General features: G+C 38.4%; 1 protein-coding gene across 2 annotated transcripts in view; it reads left to right on the top strand.

The window, feature by feature from the left end:
• Positions 1-25,158, top strand: part of LOC146560851 (inactive phospholipase D5) — a 74,409-nt gene that overhangs the window by 3,288 nt on the left and 45,963 nt on the right. Inside the window, exon 1 of one of the 2 annotated variants that reach the window (XM_085296382.1) lies at positions 12,580-13,025. The exons of the other annotated variant lie outside the window; for it this stretch is intronic. Within the exon in view, the coding sequence (XP_085152508.1) occupies positions 13,020-13,025 (6 nt within the window). The 5' untranslated portion in view covers positions 12,580-13,019. Of the gene's footprint in view, positions 1-12,579; positions 13,026-25,158 lie in introns of those variants that run through there. 2 annotated transcript variants of the gene reach the window in all.

The raw sequence follows: 25,158 nt of genomic DNA, 5'->3' as shown, positions 1-25,158 counted from the left end.
TTTTTCACGAGTACATAGAATTTCAGAATCATAGACTAAGTAGTTGAAAAATATCTTTTTTGTTTCTTGTTGTAGCAGACAGGTGTGGCTGTTCTGCACCTTGTAGTCACACTCATTCGTCTATCTGGTTTCAGGTGCACATCCCTGCACCTAGGGAGGTGAAATGCCATTTAAAGTTTCTCTTACAGCAGTTACTGGATCTTCTGTGTTCACTGTGTGCTCATAAGACAGTCTTAAAGAAGATGAATCAGCAGCTGAGAGCCAGGGCAGGAGGCTAACTGTGAATGAAAGATAGCCAAACCTCCAGGAGGAATTTTAAGAATTGGCAGCTGAAAGTACAGCTGGCTCCACACGCTGATTGCATTTTCAATTTCATAGTGGCAGTGCTGATGTATAGACCCATATCTGTGGTGTTATTGGTCAAACTATATGGGGCCTAGGGGACTTCTAGCCTCTTATGTAAGTTTATTTGTTATTGTTCTTGGCTGGTGACCCAGCGTTCTGTGTTTTGGACTTTTGAATCTTAGTATTAATCTTAGGCTACGTTCCCACTGCAGGTCTTAATGCTCAAATCCGATTTTTTTGTCTGCTTGTTCACACTACAAATAAAATGTGATAGCAAACGCGCTCTAGTGTGAACCCTCAAAGCGGCCCGCATGCGCAAAAGAAGACGCTCTGTTTAGACCCAGACCAAACGGTATTGTTTGACTGATGGCCCTTAATATAAAGACTTGTTTTGGACTGTATATTTCCCAATTTAGCTTTAAGTTGTAAAGTTATTTTGTTATTTACATACAGTCTAATAATTGTTCTTATTGCTGTTTTAGAGAGGAGCGGTGCTTCAAAGGATAGTTGCAGATTTCTGTCAGAATCTGCAGATTATACAGTGCAAATAAAATGTTCGCGTTTCTCCAACGCTGTCTTCCAAACAGCTTCACTGACATCTACAGTGGATGGCCAGGAAGCGTTCACGATGTCTTCTCGGGCGCTTCTCCGGCGCTGATAATTGGCGTCTGTCTTGTGTCAGTGACGTAAAAGACGGATTTAATGCGACATGACCGTTCAAACAGCAGTCGCTTTCTAAAACGTCAGATATGTATCGGATTCAGTACCACATACGAAAGTGACCCAGATCGGATTGGAAAATATCGGATTTGTGCCGTTCACACTGTCATACCGTGATCGGATATGGGTCACATAGGGTCAAAAAAGTCGGATTTGATGCGCTTTCGCTTGCAGTGTGAACGTAGCCTTAGAATATTAAGCTGATTTCTGGATGTTATTATGTTGGGTTTTCCTGTTTAGTCACTTTAGGGTCATCAGCTTATTGTCCCGTTTTCTTAGTCTTGTCACTGTGTTTCGTTCTTTAGTGTTCTCCTCCTGTGTTCTTACACTCACCTTTATGTTTTGTCCTTAGCGTTGTCCATGTTAGGTCTGCCATGTTTCCATGTTTGTTGCCCTCTGTGTCTCTCGCCCTCTCTTTTTTATCCCAGTCATGCCTCTGTGTTCTGTCTGTGTGTTCATCCTTGTCTCCCCTGTCTGTCATGCGCTCCCACACAGCAAATTCAAAAGTGTTAAATTTTTTGGTGTTAATAGTCTCCTTGCAAAAGTAGAGTTAATTTTACTCTAAGCAGAGTCACATTCTTTTAATGTAACTCTGAGGTGTAAAATGATAGTAGTTAAAATCGAGTGTTAAAAATGAGTGTTTCTATGTCAAATCTGGAAGTGTTACAATGGAAACATTAACTCTTGACCTCTTAACTCTGAACTCCTACAGGGGCTATGACACCAACAGAGTAAATTCACAGACTCCGCCCCCAGCACGGCTCCAATCGAAGCTGAAGTGAAGCCGTTTCAGAACATTTTGCTCTACATATTCGAGTTGTTTGCCATGCTTGGTAAGTCATTTTTTCAAAGATTGTTTCAATTATTATTATGAGCTTTTACTTCTGTGGCTCTTTGGAGTTGAGACAAAGCTGTGTGAAAGGCATTAGCCATGTTGCTCGGTGATAGCATAATATTCTGTTTTAGCTAGCTGAAAGGTATTGTTTGCCGGCAAATACCACAGCCTTGAAAAAAGCTTGCATGTGAATTTTCAGTCAAACTTTTGGTCAAATACACCTAAAACAATGTCTAGAATGTGAAATGTTGGTATAATGGTGCTACTTGAAGCCTGAAAACGATCGCCCATAAAAAAAAAAACAAAAAACGAGCAAACAGCAGTAGCTGACGTCCTGACTGGGTTCTACGTTAGAATTTAGATCCCTCCAGAGTTTTGTGCACACGGTTTAGGTAAAAATGAAAAAGGTTGAGGTTTTACATTTAGTTCAGTATTACCTGTTGCCTGTGTCCTTGTCTTTTGGGAAAATACTTTACACAAGTAATGGCTCAAAGAGGATTCCTTTTTTTTTTTTACTGTGCTGCAATTGTTTACTGGATTATTTGTGCCATTAATTAGTGTCAACTAATTTTTTATTCAATCTCTGCACAGGATATGCTTGTGAAGATGGAATATGGGGGAGAGCAGAAGTGCGTTGAAGTTCCACAAAGGGATGAATGAAGGACATGCATATTGTATTGAAGAAATAAGTGATGAGAATGCTGTTATTTGCATTTACCATGTCAGACCTTTTGATAAACAAAATTCTAATGAAAGTGAGAACATGTATACTGTTAGATCTTTCAGAAAATGTTTTGAAATTGTGGTGCACAGTTCAGAATAAATGTTTTTCAAAAACCATTGCATCTTTTTAGTAAATGTTTATTTCCAAAAGAAATTTCTAGAAGTTCAGAACAGTAAAATTCCCGCTTTTTAGAATGAATTAGAAGATAACTCTTACGTAGTTAAACTAAAATACTCTTTGAGAGTTAATATATAAACTCTTAACACCAAGTGTTAAATTATCAACTCCAGACAGATTTGGTGTTTAACACTAAATCAGAGTTAACGTACCAACTCTCCAAAAAGAGTTAAATTAACACTCTCTGGTGTGGACCCATATAGACACTTTAATAGTGTTGAAATCAAATCTGACAGTGTTAATTTGGACATGCTGGATTTGCTGTGCATGTTTGTTTATCCCCATCCTGGTGTCAAGCCATGTCCATGTCTGAGTCTTGGTATGTGTGCTACTTGTCTCATGTGCATTGTGTTCAGTTTTGCTCTCCCTGTCTCATTATGTGGAAATTTGTTCCTGCGGTGTTTCCATGTGTTTCCACTTCCCTCATCATCCCTCGGTGTCTATATTGTCTCTGTTTTCCTCCATCCTTTGCCAAAGCCCCTCTTCACCTACCCCTGTGTTTCCATGTTCCTACTTTTCCAGGCTTTCATGATTAATTCCTCATTCATTTTGGTTTTCTTATTTCGTTCTGTTTTGACAATCAGGCTGAATAAATGGCTCGCCTTTTGTTAAAGTTCATTGCTGCCTACGTTGTCTGCATTTGGGTCCTCACTCTCCGCTCCACACGGTCTGCTGCCTGCAGATTGTGACATTATTATGTTTATTTCTTTTTTTTTCCCCTATCCCTCTCATTTGCTATTTTTGTGGGCTGGGCGAGTGAAGATGATGAAACTCAGGGAAAATATTTATTTGCCTCAAATGAATAAGAAAGTTGGATTGATTTCTCAGTGCACATTAGTCAAAGTATGAAATATTATTAGACATATATCTTATGATGAACTTTTTTATCTGGAAGTGATGAATGATGCTGTTAATCGGTTGAAGAATGAGGGGTAGGAAGATTACACTCAGGTTTTGACACGTCCATCTGTAACACAAGTTCACCCTGGAAGTGGGAAATGTAGATGTAGTGACAAGGTAGAAATATTTTTAGCTGTGTGAAAATTTCTGGAAATCAATTTGAGAAGCTGTCTATGAAGTGAATAACAACTTATGATTATTTATGATAAACCTCCAGATTTAATACATAATAAATAAAGTTATATATGTGAAACATTTATACTGCTTAACTAATTTATTAGACCACCACCCAGTGTAATGATCTGCCACAGCTGTTCTAAATCACCAATATTTTTAATTACCAAAAATCACTTTTACATTTTTATTTCATTTGTTTATTAAGATGCCAAATTACACTTACTTGCATGTCACTAACAGAAAAAAAATGTTTTAATAGTTAAAACTTATGCTTGATCTGACTTCTTAGAGAGTCCAGAGTCCAGGCTCAAATTTGAGTATAAAAATGAGAATTCAGCAACTTTTAGTTTATGTAATTTTGTAATTTTAAAATGTAATTTGAAGTTTAGTCTTTTAGTTAAAGATGTTTTGACTCATTTTTTAAAACATTTGTATTTTCTTGTTCTTAAGAACGGTGTTCTAATACATTTATTTTAAGCACTTGAAGGAAACCAGAGTAAAACCTATTATTTCCATTGCCTTGCAAGGTGGAACTGTTTATATACATTTCAGATACTAAATGCAGAGACACTAAACCTGTGGTCAAAAATGAGGAGAATTAACTTTTTTTAAAAAAATATGATTAATTTAAAAGAAATAATAATCTTGGTGTATAAAACTGAGCATAATGTTAGTTCAAGCATGTCACAGAATCAAGCTCACCTGGAAGTCCTGTTGGGAAACATTTTACATTTGTACTGCTGCTTCAGCAAGCTGCTTTGCAACCCACCCTCCACACCAGCTCTTCTGTTTCATGCTATTTCTGACCCAATCAATGTCTGTTGTCATTTCCTACTGCTCAGTAATGGTGTATTGCTAAATTCTACAGCACCTTCTTTTTAAACAAAAACTTGTGCTTTAGAAACTGTTAGCAATTTATGTAACAGACATTAATACATTCACAAAAACACAGTAATGAATCATTAGGACACAGGAGCACATCTGCCTCCTTTAGGCGATCCTAAAAGATTTCTTGTCATCACTTTCAGTCCTTAACCACGCTCAGATAAAAGGTTGCTCTCCGTGGAGAAAGTGCAGCCTCATTAATGCTGTTGTCTCATGCGTTCATCCCCATTACTTGGTGATGACCTCGGGCAATTGTCTCTGCCTTCAAAGCAGTGAGACCTTACTTTTTCAGTTCGAGATGGACATGTTTTCAGAATTCTGGATTCCTTTTATTTTTAATTGGTGAGTTTTGTCTGACAGCAGGGGAAAAGACTCATCTTGAAGTTTGTGCTGAAACTGTTTCTTTGCGGTTCAAATTCAACCATGAAGCAGCCTCTTCATAATGCTGCTCGAAGGCTTTGATCTTTCAGTAAGATGTTCCAGTCTAATTGTTTACTCTTAAACAACAACAACAAAAAAATCACCAATCCATTTCCCCCCTGTCAAGCAGCCACATTACATTTTAAGTAAAAATGTTGACCGGTTGATTAAAGGTGTTTGATTATAGACAGAATACTCTCATTATGTAGTGGATGGAAGATAAACAGCAAAGAGAAGCCAATGAAATAAAAGACAACACATTTGAACTGCTGCAAGTGCTGATCAAAGTTAAGGAAGATTTACATTGGGATTATTTTCCTACCTAAAGATCAGCAGAAATGAAGGCAAGAAGACAGATGTCTTTATATCTGTGAGAGTTGTTGTTGTATTCAAACTTTATGTAGATACCTTTGGCCAGAAGCTTACTATCATCAATCACCAACACTCTTCACTGTGTTCAATACCCAGTACCAATTAAAATTGATGCTCGGGGTTCTTGGCTCCTTTTTAACAGCTTGGCATGAGTTCATCCTGATTTCACTTCAGCATCAACTTGACCTTGTGTGGAGGCTTCATGCTTAGTTAAAGTTTACCTCTTGCCTGTTTACAGCTAAACTGTATAAGGCTGCAACTACTGTATAAACATAACTGACACAACATAGTTCTATATAGTCCATAATTAAATTTGAGATGCTATCATAACAAACCTTGAAAGAAATTCAATTAAAGCTACTTTCAGCTGCTCCTATGCACAAGAGGTCAGCACAGTGGGTAGATCCACAGTAGATTTCTTGCATGTTAATCACTTCTACATTATAAAGTAGGTGTTTCTAGGAACTAGATATTTATTTTCCTAAACGGGTAGCATTCCTTGTTTACTTTGGTTGTGTTGATGGCTGGTTGTATTTCAGTGGTTTCTCTGTATTTAAACAAGCTACTTAAGGTATGTAAACAATAATTATCCCAAATTAAAACAATAATTTACTACCTATAATTGCTCATTCGCACTCTTTCATGAGTGGTTGAATTAACACAAATCTGGCTGGGTACACATACACACACACATTTATACACTCACACACGTATACCCTTAATTCACTATTCTGTCGTATAGTCCTGCCTTGTTCATTTAGTTTACTTCGACTGCTTTCTGATTGGATAGATGCTTATTTGATTTTCTTTGTGAATCACATGACTTTTGTATTTGCTGTTGATTTCTTTTCTTAACCCTTTAAATTAAATTTTGATCCTTAGTGATGCTGCGAGTTCTGGCATAGTTTGTAGCCTACAGGAACAGTAGGGGGAGCTATCACCTAATATGAAAACTTCATTGTGTAAATTGATGTAGATTTTTAATTCAAAGGATTGGAGCTATAACATTTTGGCCCACTGCATGCATCAGACTGTCAGTTTCCAGGTGTGTGATCTATATACTGCACCATGATAATGAATACCATCTGTTTCAATTCTAATTAATTAAACATCTCTTCAGGACCTGACAGTTTGAGGCATGCTGGCTGTCAGTTTTCTACATGTGAGCTTTAAATCTCCTTTAGTTTAACTAGCTTTCTTATTTTCATTCCTTTTTTATCTTTGTTTTATGGCATCTCAAAATTCAGCGTGTTTCCTCTTTCTCTTTAATCACAAAATTGACTCAGACTCTGATTGCTTTGAAATATAATTGGTTAATAAATACACATTACATCAAAATTTTTAATACATAAGATTTTTTCTCAACTTTGTAATACTGCAAAAAGACCTTCAGTATTTATAATGATATATGTTATATATTTAGGATTTACTGCTGAATCAATTCAGGCCTTGAATAATGTGATAGTGCACTCAGGGACATCATAAAAAAGATTTTGCCGTCTTCAAAGTCAGAAGAGGTCTTTTGAGGTCTTTGCCTGTTGTTATTCTTTGTTTGACAAACTGCCCTTGGCACAGACAATGGAGTGCATATCTGTGAAGGGGAAGTGACTGACTAAATTAGTAAATAAGTAAATCAATAGCATTCCTTATCATGGAAAAAAGGTTGTATAATTTATTTTTTCCCCAGATTTGAAAGATGGAAAGAATCTCTAACAAGATTACTAAAATCAAATTTGATGGTAATCTGGTTAGATGATTTACTTATGATTTTGTAATCTGAATACATAATCCCGGTTACATGTATGTTAGCCATTTTTGCCCAACCCTGTTACACATACACAACTACCCCCTCACAACCACCTGCTGAGACAGAGTAATGGGGAAGATACACTGGAAGCCATAATCATGCTTTTTCATGAATTGAACTAATTAGGCAATTAGCTGAAACTCATTAGACTCTGTTTCTGTACCACAAAGCTAAATTATTTCAGCTGTGAAAGTGTTACATGAGTACAGAGCCCTCACTGAATTGTGAAATCCACATTATCTTAAACGTCCAGAAGGATTTAAGCCTTCTATGAAACCTTTGTGCCATCATCTCTAGATCTCTTAAGAGAGAAGCTCTGCTGGTCTGTTGTAGCTCACAATGTAGATTAAAAAGAAAGCTTTCATGTTGACATTTCATAATCTAATTTGATGCTCTTTTTATCCCCCTCGACTCCACTGATTTCTAGAAATGTTTTCTGTTTAATTTCACTGGCAAACACTTCATAGCTCTTATAGTTCAAATGCCGGAGGCTCAGTAAACTCTCATGCTTCAGGAAATTTCAATACAGCAGAGCAGAGATAAGAGTGGTTACAGCTCATGAAACTACTCAAGTGCAATATCTTTGTATATGCTAGAAGGGATTCGTTTATTGGATGCTTGCTTTGACTACACTGATAATAAAGAGATTCTTAGTGTTGGAGTAACAGAAGTGCTGCTCGTGTTATATTCCAGCTTTAGAACTTTTCTTCTCATCAAAACTATGGTAAATGTATACCTGCAACCCTGCAAATTTGTTCAAAACATGAATGTATGGAGTGCATTAGGTCTGTGCGTTATTCACTTTCTTGATAATTCTTTGATTTATCTGAAATTCTGAGTTTTCAAACCTCCTCGGGCTATATATCTTCATTTTTTTTTAATCCAGTCCCACTTGGAGCTGTGTGTTATTTAAATTTTTATGTTGCCTGCAACAAATACAGTAAGCTACTGTTTATATTAATGTAACAAATCTTTTAAAAAGTTTTAGGGTTTTGCACACATTTAGATAATTAATCAATCAAAATAATACAACCACACATTAATGTGCATAAGAGAGATGAACTGTCTATGGCCACATCTATAATTTTTAAAAACACAGACTGCATATAAATGATGGAAGCAGCTTCTAATAGCTTGCAAATATGCATAGAAAGATCAATGCACTAAGTAATTCTTTTCAGGTACGTTTATTGCCTCAAGAATTTCAAGTTTTATTAAACAAAACTTGAAAAAAAATGACTAGCGTAAGAAAAGCTGTTAGATATGCTTTAGTAATGATGATGAATGAAACTGTGCATTAAAATTGCATTAAAGTCGTGTAGTCGTGGCAACTTATGTTCCTTTGCTGATGAAATTCATGTTGACCTTATTTCTGAGTTGCTGTAAAGTGACTGCCCCCTGCTGGAATTTCTGTCATGTGTTCCTAATTTGTGGGACAGTGCCAGATCTAATTGCACTACTTGAGTACCACGTTTACGTGGTACTCAAGTAGTGGTCAGAGGGCTTGGTGGCGCCAGTGTCCGGCAGCCTCGCCTCTGTCAGTGTGCCCCAGGGTGGCTGTGGCTACACCATCACCAGTGTGTGAATGGGTAGATGACTGGTTGTGTAAAGCGCTTTGGGGTCCTTAGGGACTAGAAAAGCGCTATACAAATACAGGCCATTTTACCATTTCATATCAGAGTGCAGCTGTGATATACCAGCAATATATAGGAGAGTAGTGAGTGATAAAACCAATGCAGCAGCTTCCTCTTGCTGCACACGCAGCCGGCATCACATTGTCAGCTAGCTGACACTAACAAGAGAGACGCAACTTGACCTCTTCATGGAGTGTGGCAAAGGAAATCCGGAGCTGATACCGAAAGGCTGGATGTGAAATGACCTGAATCTGACATAAAACTGTCAATCTAGACAAAGCCAAACAAAGTCTCCCTTGATTTTTTTGTTGTGCGCAGTGCCAAGTCAGCTTGAAACTCACAGTTCTGCAGTGCATCCAAAACACAAAAACACACCAACTTCAGCAGATGGATGGCACCGCTGAGTGCTGATACTGCATCAGTGATGCTTGTGACAGATGCTCTAATTATTTTTGTGTGTGAAGAAAAACTGACAGATCCTGAAACTGTGAGAATGTATTTAATGGAACACGGATCAGCATTTCTATAACTATTGTGTCGTTAAAATATTGTTTAAGGTGTGCTTTGCTGCTGTGATGACCCCCTTTGAGATTAATATGTTCCTGCTGTGGAACACAAAGACACATATAGACATTTCAGAGGCAAGTAAAGCTACTGTTATACAGTACTATTGAAACATTTGGAAAACTGATCAACTACAGATTACATATCTTTTAGAGCTTCCAAACAGCACATGCATCCTTTATCCTGCAGAAGGGCAGATGAGGTAAATGCTTTATATCTGAGATTGGTTGCACTTCAGTGGTTTCTCTGTATTTAAACAAGCTATTTAAGGAATTTAAACAACAATTATCCCAAATTAAACAATAATTTGCCACCTATAATTGCACATTCTCAGTCTTTCATAAGTGGTTGAATCTGAGAGTTTACGTCAAACAAGTTCTCGGTCATTTCCTCCGAGAAACACTTATTTTTGGTTTAGTCAAGAAGGCTGCCTGGATACAGAGGACAGGAAGCAGGAAACTAAAAACACCTCATTTGCTGCTTTTAAAAGACGTAAAGGCTTGTGCAAATAAACTTTCTCATGCTTCTTTATATGTGCTACAGTTACACTGTACGCTGACTAGTCATAAACAAGTGTTTAATTGATTTTCTCCTGGTTAAAAAAAAAAAATAATAATCTGGAGTGATGTTGCACTTGCTGCCATTCGGGTCATTGTACTGTTTTTATACTTAAGACAAGGAATCTTATAAAAGTGACTTTATCATGCAAATACCATTTGAGGCAACATGAATATTGACCATAGGTGTGAACATGAGTGTGAGTGGGTGTCTCTCTGTGTGGACTGTGACTGAGTGGGTTCCCTCTGGGTAATCTGGATTGCTCTTACAGTCCAAAGGTATGCAGTTTGTAGGTTTAACTGGTTATACTAAAATGCCCACAGATGTGAATGTGAATGTGCATCATTGTCTGCGTAAGCCCTGCAGCAGACTGGCAGCCTTTCCTATGCCCTGCTTCAGCCCTGTGGCAGCTGGGGTAGACTCTAGCCCCGCACAACTCTGAGTTGGATAAGCAGAGGAGAATGGATTGATGGATGGATACTCCTGAGGGGGAGATTATATGGGGTCCAATTGTAGTGCTGAAGAGCTATTGTCAGTGCAAGTTATTATAGCATATGGGTGGTTGGGTGGGGAGAAAAGCTGTTCCTTAGTCTGTTTGCATGAGTATTGTATTCATCTGTATCATCGGCCTGATGGCAAAAGTTGAAACAAAGGGTAACGGGGGTGTGACGTGTCTGAAATGATGCTGCTCGTCTACTTCCTCAGAAGAGTGGTGTAGACATCTTCCAGTTGTAGGAGCTCGTTTAGTATGCAATCTTCACCACACGGTGTAGGTCATCCGCTCGGCTGCTTTAGCAGCTTTAGTACCGCGTCATGATCATGTTTGTGAGGATGCTCTCGGTGATGGTTCTGTAGCAATTCAGCACCAGTCCCTGGGGGAGATGTGCTTGAAATACTACACTCGAACAGAAAGAGTCTTGAATGACTGTAGTGAATGATATGGTTTTTATCACCTTTGTAGGCACTCGATCAAAAAGGAATAAATATTGCTTGTCCGTCTAACAAATAACAGTTTCAGTGGGCTGTAGTCACTACGCAGGTAGCTTCCATTTCCTAGGGAAGAACTGTCCTTGTTGTTTGTTTGTTTTTTGACCAGGTTTGAGGACTGAAAGTCCATGTCAGGTGGCTGGACATGGTAAGTCCAACAAATTTTAATCTCTGCATACTCTCTGCTGCTTAATATACTGTTGGGATTTGTGCTGTGTTTACTTTTTATATGACTCTCAAGTCTTGTCATCTTCCATTTAAATAATCAAGAACATGTCTAATAATACGGATTTTAAGCTTTTATGAGTTTCAGCTAACGATCATCATTGTAGCCTTTCACAAGACTGGGTACTGTAACAGTGTTTTTTTATGGGCAGTAAAGCTATCGGATAGCTAGCTGCAGGTGGACCATAAAAGACACAAAGGTATTTGTAAGGGCTTTAACAAAGAAAAATTGACTAGTGTTTTCTGCTCCATTCTCTGCTGGTCTGTTCTCATTGTTTTAAAAATGGTTTCACATACCTTCCGACTGTTTGGCCATTTTCTTGTTTGTTTGTTTTTATTTCAGTCTATGGTAAGTTTAACAATTGATGTCTGATAGATTCTAGACCTTAAAATATATACTCCCATCTATCGCAGGAAAAATCCCAGAAATGTGAGCTGTTACTAAGGGGGGATAAGCAGGAAAGGAAGAAGAGGAGGAGAGCCTGATCATCTATTTATTGTTTAATCCTCCATCTATATGGCAGAGACAGAAATTGTCTGATAGTTGATCTTCTATTTAGCTCTAATCACAAAGCCCTGTTTCTCTTTGTCTCTTATTTTCTTATGCCTACTGCACTGCGATGATCGCCAACTTAAAAAGCGTACTAGCACCCCCTGTTGGCTTTTTTCTGTCAGCACACAGCTGCAGGGCAGACAGACTTTAAAAGATTTACTATCTATACCCTGCATCTGAACAGGATCTGCTCTGCATTACAATGTGCTGCCGATGTATTGCTTTTGCATACTAAGAAGTGTAAAATAGCATTACTTTGCCATATCTCTGCTTGCAGTCAATGAACTAAACTGCACTGAGATGTATTGAATCAATGCAATTCAGTTACATTGGCTGTGTTTCACTAGGCTCACTGCCTGCACTTTGTTTCATGCTGTGCCTCTGCAATTCCATCATGTATTGCAATTCTGTTTTAATATCTGAACAAACTGGATTAGTATTAAAATCAATAGACCTGAAAAATCAGATTAATCACAGAAAAGAAAAAGTGGAGGAGCTCACTATTGCAATAATGCAGGGTAAGGTGAGACAATATAAGCAGGAGAGGCAAGTGGATGTACAGTGAAAAGAGAGGAGAGTCCGAACATCTATTTATTCTCTATTCCCTCCCTGTTTTGTGGGTCTGTATGGAAGAGTGGAGAAATTTGAGCTTTCTATTAGAGAGAGAGAGGGTGGTGAGACAGCGCAGGGGAGGGAGCGGGAGAGTGAGAAGGAGGTGAGCAAACATGCGATATGGTGGGATGAGAGGAGGAAAGGATAGAGAAAGAAAAGTGAAGAAGGAAGCTAGAAGACAGATAGCTCAACAGATAGATAGATCTATATATAGATAGACAGATAGAGGTGTGTCCTTTTATGTTTTCATTCATGCAGTTGTAGGAGAGGATAGGAGGAGCAGCGCTTTCCCTCTCTTTCATTCTCTTTCACACACATATGCACGTGCACTTACAAACGCCAACACATACATTTTCTCTGCCGAGAGGGATGGACTCTCCTCCCCTGTGACTCCCAGGGAAGAGAGGAAGCAGCGGATTTTGCAGCTCACACACACGGACACATACTCTTTCTGTCTCTTTCGTCTCGCACATCCGGAAGAGCACATGTGTTTCCGAGTGGACTAACAAACAGAGGGATGCGTCATGAAGGTGGGCTCTCTACTATAAAATTTGTTTAATCTAAGCAGGAGTGAGTGAGCGAGTGAGTGGTTCTATCTATCTATCTATCTGGTGCAACCTGTGTGCTGCATGAGAAAGTCATATGTCTCTTTGTTAGTGTCAAGTGCTCTGATTGTTCTTTGGCTGCAAGTGTTTTTTTCTGTTTTTTGTTTTCTTAGAGTGTGAAGATCAAGTCTTGAATATAGGGTGTAGCCATCAAGGACAGTGGTGCTGTGGGATATTGTACTTTGCCTTTACTTTATACTCTTCTCTGATCTTTGTTTATAGGAAGTAGGTCAGAAAATATCTTGAAATATTGCATGTAATGTGAAGTCATCCATGCTTTGGAACTGTGCATACTCATTCACACTTAGACCTAGATACAAGGTGCTGTATTGACTTGGTCTTGTGACTATTTTATCCACTGCTGTCTTTGGCAATCAGTGGAAAATGGGTTTATAAGTGCCTTTCATTACTTTATCCATAAACTCAATGTGATTTTCTGCATTTCTCTGTTATTCTTTATACGAATCTTATTATATTTTGAGGCAAATCTGTGTACGGTCATCCATGTCACGGTAGTCTTTGGGTTCAGAAATATAAAGAAGTCCTGTTGCCTTCTTTTCAAGCACTGGAGATTTTGAGGTAACAAGGTGGGCTTTTGTAGGTGCATTCATACTGAGTGGATGGTGATGATGCAGTAAAAACAAAATGTGGTAAAAAAAAGAAAAAAGAAAAGAAAAATGTTTTAACCCTGTATATTAGGACGCTTTCACATTTTTTCTCTCATGCCTAATTAGAATCACAGAAAGTAATTGATGTATTTTTTATATACATACAATTTTTAGGTCAGTTGGATGATAAGATTAGCCCTCATTTAGCTACAGCTACAAAGCTACAGGACTACATTCACAATTGTATTGCCTGGCACATAAACTAATAATAAAAACACACACAATGACATTACTCAATGCCAACGAATGTTTTTTGATCTGCATATTAATTTTGCATGCATTATGACTCATTATGACTCATGACATCTATGTATTAGAAAATATTGCTAATGGAATGCTTATGAATTCAGATTATAATACTGGCTATAAATGTAGCGATTTACAATTATTTGTTTATGGGAAATAGTTATTAGTCGATATTGTGGGACATACTTAATTTATTATTAACAGGCTTACAGTAAATGCTGGCAGACAGTTGTGCTGAATATTTCTTTTTGTTTAACATGCATTAACATAAAAATGTTTGTTAATGTTTGTTTTTTTAAATATTTTTTACATTGTTAGCATTTAGTGTACAATAAGGTTATCTTTTATTATGTCTCAGACCTCAGTTATGGGTAGCCTATTAAAGTGACTCTCCAACAAAAGTCAGCAGGTAAAGCATCCAGTAGAAACCCTGATACATAATAACACCGTTCCCTAAACATCAAAATATCCTGTTTACTGAATACACAAGTTTGAATTACAAAGCAGATTTCATCACAGTGCAAATAAAATCAAAGAATGCTGGAGGAGGACAGCCAGACTAATCTTGTCCAGGCTTACCTCACTGCTGGTCAGCTCTCACTGGCCGTGATTCACTGATTAGCGCACAGAGCATGACTCAGACCCATACAGATATCAGGCTGTCCTCTTTTTGTGGTTTACTGAAATTTTATATCATGTGTGTGAACCTTTGACAACTATAAATTCTCCCAGGATCTTTATAGGAATGTTCTATACCAGTACTCTATGTCCCTGATCCTTCCTCTCTATCTCTGTTTCTCTTTGTCTCCTGGTGCCATCAGTCTTTCAGCCTGGGTACACATAGCACAGGCTGACAAGTGGGCTGCTGGGCCAAATTGGACTGGCCAAGTCTGGCCTACTACACTCTGTATATATCTATGGGGAAGAAGAAGAAGAAGAAGAAGAAGAAGAAGAAGAAGAGGAGGAGAGGTGGTGATGGCAAAGGAGGGCAGGGGGGGAAAATGAGAAGAGAAGAGAAAATATGATTACAGAAATAAATGCGCCATGAAAAGAAAAAAAAATTAATTCTGCTCACAGACAGCATCAATATGCTGGATACACAGACACACATTCACAGGGACTCATACAAACAGACCCAGAAGCCATCAGACCATGGTGTACAAAGCACCAACAGACAGTAGAGCCCCCAAACACCTGAACTGGTATCCATGGCAACCAAACTACTACCTCCTGAATTCTAGCCAAAACAGAACAGCCAGTGATTTATCTGTGAGTGATATCTCTACAAAGACAGGTCAGTCTGGCCTGATCTCATTTTGTGAAGAAGAATGTGTCCATTAAAGGTTAGAGGTTCGATTAGTCGTACTTCAGGATTAAAGCGGTCTGATTTACTGCATTTTGCCTGCGCGCAGTCTTCCCCTCTCTGGCAATACGTGTTGCGATTGTCAGTGAGAAACAGTAATTGGTAGATCTAGCTAACAAGGTGCACACTACTACTAAAAAGTCAGATTAATACTCTCTCTACATAAAGAAGGATTTTTCTGGAACAACTGTGGCAAAGGAAGTGGGGTAGGCTTCAGTCTAGAAATGCTGTATGCATTATTGGGATAATGAAACAACATAGTTATGCTATGTATGCATTTAGTACATCTAACTGTAATTTCTGTCACAGTCAATATATGAATAGCATCCTTATTTGGACTGTTGTAACCTTGCTTCTCTGTCCTCATGCTGCAGTATCCTCAGTGTCAGTGAGTTCAGTTCAAAACCATGGTTACCTCAAGAAAGAAAAACTATAAGAAATTGGAAAATGATCTTTCCATCAGTTTCTTATTCTTAGTTATTTTGTTCTAATTGTTAAAAAGATAGAATAAAGCAGTTCGTATACATACTGTAAATGTTTCTTTGTTAGAAAACCAGTAAATATTATATCATCTGGGCAAGCTCTCATAATGCTTCAAGCATTTTCTGTTACTGAATTAATGTCACATATTTAGCACTATGCACTCTCAGAGTGGTTATTCTGTTGCAGTTAATTGGGATAATGAACACGTTTAGTATTGTAGAGGCGTAAGTGTGGAGAACACGCGTGAATAGATTAATGAATCTCGTTCTAATATGATGTCTCTTCTGCAGATGTCACCTTAGGACAGCCCTGAGGTTGCTACCTGCATACTGAGTACGCTTAGTTGATTATATAATCGCAGATGGAATAAAAAGGATAAAAAGCTGAAAAAATAAAACTGCAGAAGATGCCTATAGAGCTACAGTTTGTGGTGTCTTCACTATTCATTCTTAAGCACTTTTAAAGTAATTTAGCATCAGTTTCATCAGTAGACAGACCTGCATGACTTATTACTTCAATACTAGTGTGAATAGCGTGAAAGGGGATTTGATTTTCGGTTTGTTTGTAGAGATTTTTCTTTCCTTGTTTTCTAATTTTGGGTTGACATTGTTCTCATTTGACAAAAAATCTTTTTGTGGGTGGGTTTATTTTTTTTTTCTTTTAGACTAAACTGTGCTTTTAGTAATTTTAAATATCCATCCATATTTTTTTGCTTATTTGGGGCTGGGTCGTAGGGGCAGCAGCCTAAGCAGAGAAGCCCACACCTCCCTCTCCCCAGCCACCTCCTCCAGCTTGTCCGGAGGAACACCAAGGCGTTCCCAGGCCAGCCGAGAGATATAATCTCTCCAGTGTGTCCTGGGTCTGCCCCGGGGCCTCCTCCATGTGGGACATGCCCGGAACACCTCACCCAGGAGGTTCCAAGGAGGCATCCTTGTCAGATGCCTGAACCACCTCAACTGGCTCCCTTTGATGTGGAGGCGCAGCGGCTCTACTCTGAGCCCCGCCTGGATGGCCAACCTTCTCACCCTACCTCTAAGGGAGAGGCCAGCCCATTTCTGCCGCTTGTATCCTCAATCTCATTCTAATTTTAAATATAATTTTTCTTTTTTCTGCATAAGGTCTAATTAATTTTTTTGGTTTCTGTTATGATTTTTGGCAGGGTTGCATTCCTCAAACAATTTGTTAGCCTTTGCCATTTCAAAGCTACATTTCTGCTTTAAAAGCTACATTTTGAAATGTCATATTGATATACTCAGTAACCTTGTTTGCACCACCTCTGGTACAGATAGATGGATTTTAGTTGTATAGAGTTGAAAGCTGTCTGAGACTTGTCCGTAAGACGATTTAAATCCCCTGTTTTGTGTCAATCATTTCCCCTAGGAGTTGAAAGAAGACTTTCATTTAGTTGTGTATGAAAAGGTGGATTGCTATCTAACAGTAATGCACTGATATAAAGCATGATCTACACTAGACCACATTATTAAGGAGTTGGCCTGTGTAGCTCTACCTACTGAATCCCCTTTAAAACTACAGCTGGCTCTGCACAAGTTTACAGTGTCGCACCCACTTTAATTTATTTCAGATTCAAGGTTGTTCTGAAGGGTTGGTGGTATGTGTGGTAATCAGGGGAGGATGACCAAATTCATGGTGTTGGCCTTGTGGGTTGACAACATCAGGTCCCCTCACTTCTGCCCTTCACTGATTTTGATTGACACATCATTCATCACTAACCCTGCACTAACAAGGGTTTAACAAGACAAAGCATATAACACCTCTTAGAACATTACAAGATCTTGTCAGAGAGAAAGAGAAAATGAGATTTAACAAACCATTAATAATGAATGAACCTGGAGGAGAGGAGAGGACACTGACTCTTTGTTTCATATATTTACATTTCTGCGCCCTGCTGTTTTTATAAATTGGTACATTGTTACAGTATTAATTCATTACATAGCTTAGAGGAAAATGTAATCCAGATTAAATTTCACTAAAGTAATAATACAACAGCATTTTGTGTGTTTATTCACTGCTCCTACGTGCAGTCACTACCCGCACTTTGTCCTTGATTTGTCTAAGACAGTCCAGTTGTGGAAACCCATCTATTTCACAGGTGACACAGTTAGTCTGCATTAGTTCTCATTAAGTTCCTGTCACTACTTCACTTCAGTCAACTAAGGGTGACACAGCCTGCAGAGGGATGATCAATTTGTTAAAGAAGATGTGTTCTTTTCGTGCACCTGTCGAAGAGTATGGATTTTTTTAAGTCTTTAATGGGTCTAACTTGCTTGCCTTTTTCCTCAAATGATAAAAAGAGAAAAATGAACATGGCATTAGCATGATGAAGTTAAAATTACAGTCAGGTGAGTGTTTGAGGAAGTCCCTTTTCAGTGCTGTTATTCTTTTTCTTCTTAAAAAATACTAAGGGGGGACTTATATTAGCCCCTCTTAGCTACTGCTACCCAGAGCTAGTGAAACTTTAGCTGAAGTTGATATATCCCTGTTGGACTGTTGCATAGTGAATAAACTCTCATATGATTTTAGAATGAAATTCTAAAGGAAAACGAGCAACCAAAACTCCAAATAACTTTCATGTTCAAAAAGGAGCAGAAAGAAGCATAAGCATATTAGGCTACGTTCACACTGCAGGCAAAAGCGCATCCAATCCGATTTTTTTGACCCTATGCGACCCATATCCGATCATGGTATGACAGTGTGAACAGCACAAATCCGATATTTTCAAATCCGATCTGGGTCACTTTCGTATGTTGTACTGAATCCGATACATATCTGACGTTTTAGAAAGCGACTGCTGTTTGAACGGTCATGTCGCATTAAATCCGTCTTTTACGTCAATGACACAAGACAGACGCTAATTATTAGCACCGGAGAAGCGCCCGAGAAGACATCGCGAACGCTTCCTGGCCATCCGGTGAAACTGCTGGGAAGACAACGTTGGAGAAACGTTAACATTTTATTTGTACTGTATAATCTGCAGATTCTGACAGAAATCTGCAACTATCCTTTGAAGCACCGCTCCTCTCTAAAACAGCAATAAGGATAATTATTAGGTTATCTACATTATTATGTAAATAACAAAATAACTTAAAGCAAAAATTGGGAAACGTGAATTCCGAAGTCTTTATATTAAGGGCCATCAGTCAAACAATATTGTTTGCTCTGGGTCTAAACAGAGCGCGTTGTGTGTGACATCTTCTTTTGCGCATGCGGGCCGCTTTGAGCGTTCACACTAGAGCGCGTTTGCTGTCGCATTTTATTTGTAGTGTGAACGAGCAGACAAAAAAATCGGATTTGATCAAAAAATCGGAATTGAGCATTAAGACCTGCAGTGTGAACGTAGCCTAAATTCCAGATTCAAGATTCAAGACCCTTAACCTCTAACCCAAACTGTTTATATGAGGGAAAGTATTATTTTTAGGACACTTGAACCTAACATTAGTAGTGGCATAATGTTAGCTTAAAACCAGATGTTGCTGTTTAGCCAGCAGTTTGTAGGCTGTTCGGAGATTGGAGGTCTGCATGTCTAATCTGCTTGCAATAAGTAACTGCGATAATATCAAGAATAAATAAGCATGCCAATGCACAATTTCATGTGTTAGAGCCCTGACTTCAGTTCAGGAGATGAGGCTTGAGGTGAAGAGGAAAAGGATGACATTTTATCAAGATGCTGGTTGTTTTGGTCTTTTTGCGTTGCATATTCGCTTCTTTGTTAAAAGGGACCCCTTGTCAGATGATAATACACAGGTATGAGCCTTCATATCTTGAGTCAGAAAGTTTAGAAATAGATGAAAATTTGCTTGCACAGCAGGCAAATGCCTAAGAGTTCCCTTCTCCTCAACCTTTGGCATACAAAGTATGCAGCCAGTCTCTAGCCACACACATAAAATGCAATTAGACAAAAAGCACCATGTTCAAGGTGGCGGGGAAACATGGGAGCTTCCACAAACCGGTGCCCTAAGTTAATGAATTCATTAAAAAACTAATGCATTAGTTTGGCAAAATATTTAAATACACACTATTTAATCTATATTCATAAGTATAATATTCTTTATATTATATTCTAATCTCAAAAAATTACTAATCGCACCTTTGAATGTTTGTAAGTGTTATTGCTGGGTTCAAATGTACTAAGTAGCAGGGGCTTTTCTGTGTATAATTTCCATTTTTCTCCATGTACTGGAGTTTTCTCAAAATAATCCTCCCACAGTCCAAAGACATGCATGGCAGGTTAAATGGTTATTCTAAATTGGCTGAAGCTGTGAGTGTAGCTGTCAGTCTCTCTCTTGGAAGACCCTATCATTCAAATATTGCAGCATAAATCAACATTTTTCAATCTTGTGTTGTTCAGTAGGTGTAGATTGAAGTGTCCCAAATAAAGTAGTCATTGAACATATAGTATCCATATATAGACAGAAATATACAGGTAGGGAAAAAAGTGACTTACCACCACCTCCAGTCAACCAGTGTTCATCATTTAGCACCATCTAGCTCTAGTTTCAATCGTCTTGCTCACCTGATGTAAAAAAAAAAGAAAGAAAATCATCATAATCATAACCATTACCTTCATGTGCAAGAGAGAGAGCGGTTTAACTCAACATGATCTAATGGCCAGATCTGAATAGGCCACAGCAGGAGTGCAGATGATGTACAGTAGGTATGGTTTATTGTGACAGTGTTATTAACAGTGCAAAAAAAAAGTGTAGACTCAGTGATTTTAAAGTTAGCTCCCTGTCCTGGAGTTAAATCTGCCACTAAACTTCTTGATGTGTTGGCTCATTACTCTGAGCATCAGCATCCCTGGGGCTTGCAAGAGGGCTCGAAGGCCGGAGAAGGAGAAGGCTGGGAGACTGTCAAGGCCATACGTATAATAAAATTGCTGTCACAAACTTTGCTCCAAGTAAAATAGTGGCAGACAAAAAAAATTGTGTCAAACACCACAGAGTCCTCTACATCATAAGATAGACAGGCAGCAATGGCAATTTTATCGATTTTTCTCACTGGGGTGCCCAAACATATTTAAGAAGCCAAAACGTTGATAAACTAATATGTTTGTGTAAAGAATGAAAGGACCATAAAATCTAATGATGGTTTAGCCAATCCTGTGCGATAAGAAGTGGGATACTGTGGAGGTATTGTACAGACGATACAGGAGCTGTAACTTTCCATTCCGACTTTATTCATCTCCAAACTACAACCCCAGCAGAACCCCTCCTCCCGACCTGGGTGTGAGTGAAGCCCTCTGGTGGCCACCCTAGCCACCTAGCCTAGCCACCTGTGTCATCAACCGCCTTACTGAAATACCTCTTCACCTTTAAAAGTTGTTATGAAAAGATAAATTAGCTACAAAGTCAAAAACCTGATTATTTCTGTTGTTAAATTTGGTATTTTTCCTGTAGGACACCTTGTAGGAGACATTAAATTGTTAAAGTTGATTTGGAGCCAGCTTTAACTAGAAATTAAAATTCTTTTTTGCTGAGATATTTCTTTATGGACTAAAAAATTACGCTGAAATTGTGAATCCTGCAGACATCCTGGAAGTGTGGAGAGAAGGTTCAATACCAAGTCTTCTGTAGAACTAAACAGCGATGATGACTTTTAAAATAAAACATTTCTGTTATTGAAAGTAATTGAAGACTAATTAGCTAAAGAGTCAAACATCTCTGTCCTTTAACACACCTATACAAACGCTTCACATCATACTTACTTAGCTTAATTTCCTGAAGATTTACACTGCCTCTACTTGTCAAACCCTGAGCTAAGCTATTTATATCTAAATTAAATGCTATGGACAGTCACACTCACAGAACTGATAGTCTGACAGCATAGCACGGACACCCAGACATATAATCCACTCACACCAGAGACTAATAAACGCTCACACGTGTTGTTCCTGTTAAATGACACTTTGTCACAGAGCTGCTACTTATTCATTTATTATAATTACAAATACACTGACACAAGCGCTCAAAGCCCAAATGCAAATAGTGCCGCACTCTAAGGTTCTGTGCATTGTCAAATGTTGTGGTCATTACAAATCTCTGAAAAAGGTCATGGTGCACTGCAGATATAGCACCCAAGCCCCTTTTGTGGGGCAGATCATCTCTCTGTCCCCAAGGTGATCACATTACTCAAGCTAGGAAGAAAAAAAAGTTGCAGCACTGAATTGAGTTCAATCAACAGAGTTTAATGGCTAATTCAATCCATGTGTAATTTGTGGATAAATTTGCATGAAAAGTTTATGTTATCACAGAAAAAAAGGTCTTCAGCTTTCATAATCTTATCATTTCCTAAAAGTTTAAACATGATATTGCTTTGCTCGTTGTTTGGCTGCTATCCCATTTCTAAAGCTCAAAGGTCCAGATAATTATTTTTTTTTAAAGAGTGCACAGAGAGATGAGCCCTTATTGTGAATCAATTCATGAAGCTCACTCTTTCAGTGCTCCCTTTTTGTTCCCTGCCATCGTTGTAATTTAGCCTAGGCCTGTGACTTGTCAGGGGATCGTGCCCAAGCAGCTCTACTGGCAGATCTTTAATGAAACACTTTGGTGCACAAAGCATGTGAGTGCTTCAGTGGATATGTGTGTGTATGGGTAGTCATAAACCATTCTCTGTGTCTGTATACACCAGCTGAGCCAGTGTAATTTAACATCCTGCTGATTCCACCACAGACACATGGAGTCACAAACACATGCACAAACAGTGAAGTGCGGTGGTATGACCAGTGGCAATAGGATACATTTGCTATTAAAGATATGCAGGAAAGTCAGGAAATGCCGTTTGGATGGTCGGAAATGTGGAGAAAAATGCAGTGGTATGCAAAACATCTGCTTTTTAGTAAGATGAGAGCACCGTCGTGGTAGCTTTAGTACTATAGTCAACAAAAACATACAGTATATCGCTTGTATTGCTACACCAGCAGCAGCGTATTGCAAGTGTGATTTTGTGGATTGCTTATGTTTAGAAGTTCTTATGTGTGTCTGTGTGTGAGAAGGAGGCAATGAGGGCAGTGTCTTTCTTTCTGGACAGTAATTGTAATGCGAATGTAAGAGGAATAATAAGACATGTGGGTAATAAAATGGTGTTAAAAGTAGATAGAATATCAGTTATTCAAAGCGGTTTTCTTATTAAACACTGTAAGAGAGTGTGGTGGAGCAGCTATGCTGGAGAGTCTACTCTGCAGAAAGCTAATAGTACAACTTATAAATATGGTATAACACAATGCAGTTTGATTCACATGCAGGCGCTGAGTGGAAACTGTCTTGCATTGGGTTGGACTGAATCCATTGAACTACACATTTGCAAAAATGACTTAGAAAGCAACGTTGCGGTTATTTATAAATTCAAAAAAATATTAATTCGTTCAACATGTGAGACATTTACACCTTCAACAATTACCATATGTATAAATAATTAAATATCAATGCATCACCAGATTTACAGACAACACAGCAAGTCCAGATGAAAACAAGCCATACAGAAGATTCAGAACAGCATGTCCATCAAAGAAAGCAATGTGTCTTATCAAAGCTTCTATTAGATTTTTTAATAGAAAATATTAATTCCATTATGAAATGAGTCACTTGCAACGAAGGCCCCTATTCAAATTAATGTCTGACTGCAGCTTCTTTTATAATGTGTTTAAGTTCAGGTTAGAAAAGATTCAAAGGAGAGAAGACAGTGATTACTGGATTTAATGTTGCTTTGTGACTGCTGGCAGTCGAAAATCAACATCTGTTTACTAATGAGTTTGCCACAAATTGCCACATCACATTAGAAAGAATAGCCATTGTTTCGTTCACGACTTGTTTCTGCCTAAAATCACCCCTCCTCCCCATCATGACCGCCACCCCCACCACACACACTTCAAAACAAAAACAGAGAAATTAAGAAATTAAGAAAATTCCTGATATCAACAATCATATGTGTGTTTTTGGTTTCCCAAATTTAGCACATTTCTTTGAAATACAAAGAGATGAACAAAAGTGCACGCTCTTTGAATATAATTAAGTTTCACAGTGAACAGTAAGAAGAAACAAAGATGATAAAGTCCTAGCACTTTCTGCTGAACCAGCAAAAAGCATACAGCCCTTACAGTCTGTGCTAAACAACCAACTGCTCCTAGCTGACTGGATAAAAGCTGATTAAATGAACAACTGAGCGCTGAGTGGGTGGGTCAACAGTGGACTCAAGTCTCATCACGGTCAGCAGGGTTCTTATGTCATTTTAACAGGACTGCGGATGACTTATTGATTTTGATAACACAGGTGGTATGAATGGACACAGGCACTTTGCAAGAGAAGGAGGCATGAAGGGAAAGTGTGAGCGAAAGTAGATTGAGTGCATGATTGTGGTAGATGTGAAATGTTTAAATGTGATAACCTCTTATTAGTCAAGGCGAAAACAAGTGTCCAGAACATGTCTGCAAACAGACTATATGAATTACAACAGTATATAACACTTTGCATCTTCAAGTCCTTCCTGGTCATGTTTCTTCTTCTCTATGAATCAAAATGATTTCTCTGTCTTCTACAGCTTATACAAAGATGCACAAAGACAGACATTTAGAAGTGTACATCATCATTTGCAGGTCAGCTTCAAGGCCAATGCTGACTTTTGTTATCAGAGATTGACAACGACCTCTGTCTGTTAAGAAAAGGTCAAGGAAGAGGTCCGCTGAAAGCTTTGCTCAGAGAGAGACAGACTGCGTTGCCTCACCTGCCTGACCTTTAAAAGATGATGCATATAGATGCATATTCAAGACATAGTTTGGTCTTAAACTTTTCTCTGAAGTGTAGGACTCTGAACACCAAAAATAATTTATTTGCATTTTCCATGACGACAATGACACAAACAGATGAATGTAGATAAATGTAAGTTATAACTAGACCAACAAAGAGTTTAAAACCTACCCACCACTTAGGACTGGTGAAGGGTTTACCATCCACCATTCCCAAGACACATCCAACCAGTAGCAGTAGGTGCAGAAACCAGTCCGTTTTAGTGTTTTAAGGACAGAAAGCTGCATCAGTCACAGTTGCTTTTGTATTTCATCCCCTCACATCCCCACATGCGCTCTCAGGTTCAAACTGTCAGCATGGATACATGCTGCAATCTGTTTGCTCCAAATGAAACCGTAAAATATGTTTTTCTTCACAAAACCCTTTTTTATACAAAGTGCACAGCATCTGAAGACGTGACACTGTGGATTAAACTGGATGATGGATCGTTTCAGAAGGCCTGAACAACACAAAATGTGCTAACCTTCAACCTTAAGAAGGAA

Source organism: Mchenga conophoros, linkage group LG13, assembly GCF_057382185.1.
Source record: "Mchenga conophoros isolate Kocher_MC1m ecotype Shallow Benthic linkage group LG13, M_conophoros_male_GT1.1, whole genome shotgun sequence".
Classification (NCBI taxonomy): domain Eukaryota; kingdom Metazoa; phylum Chordata; class Actinopteri; order Cichliformes; family Cichlidae; genus Mchenga; species Mchenga conophoros.
Note: the sequence above shows the minus strand (reverse complement) of the source record. Positions and strands in the feature narration are given on the sequence as shown.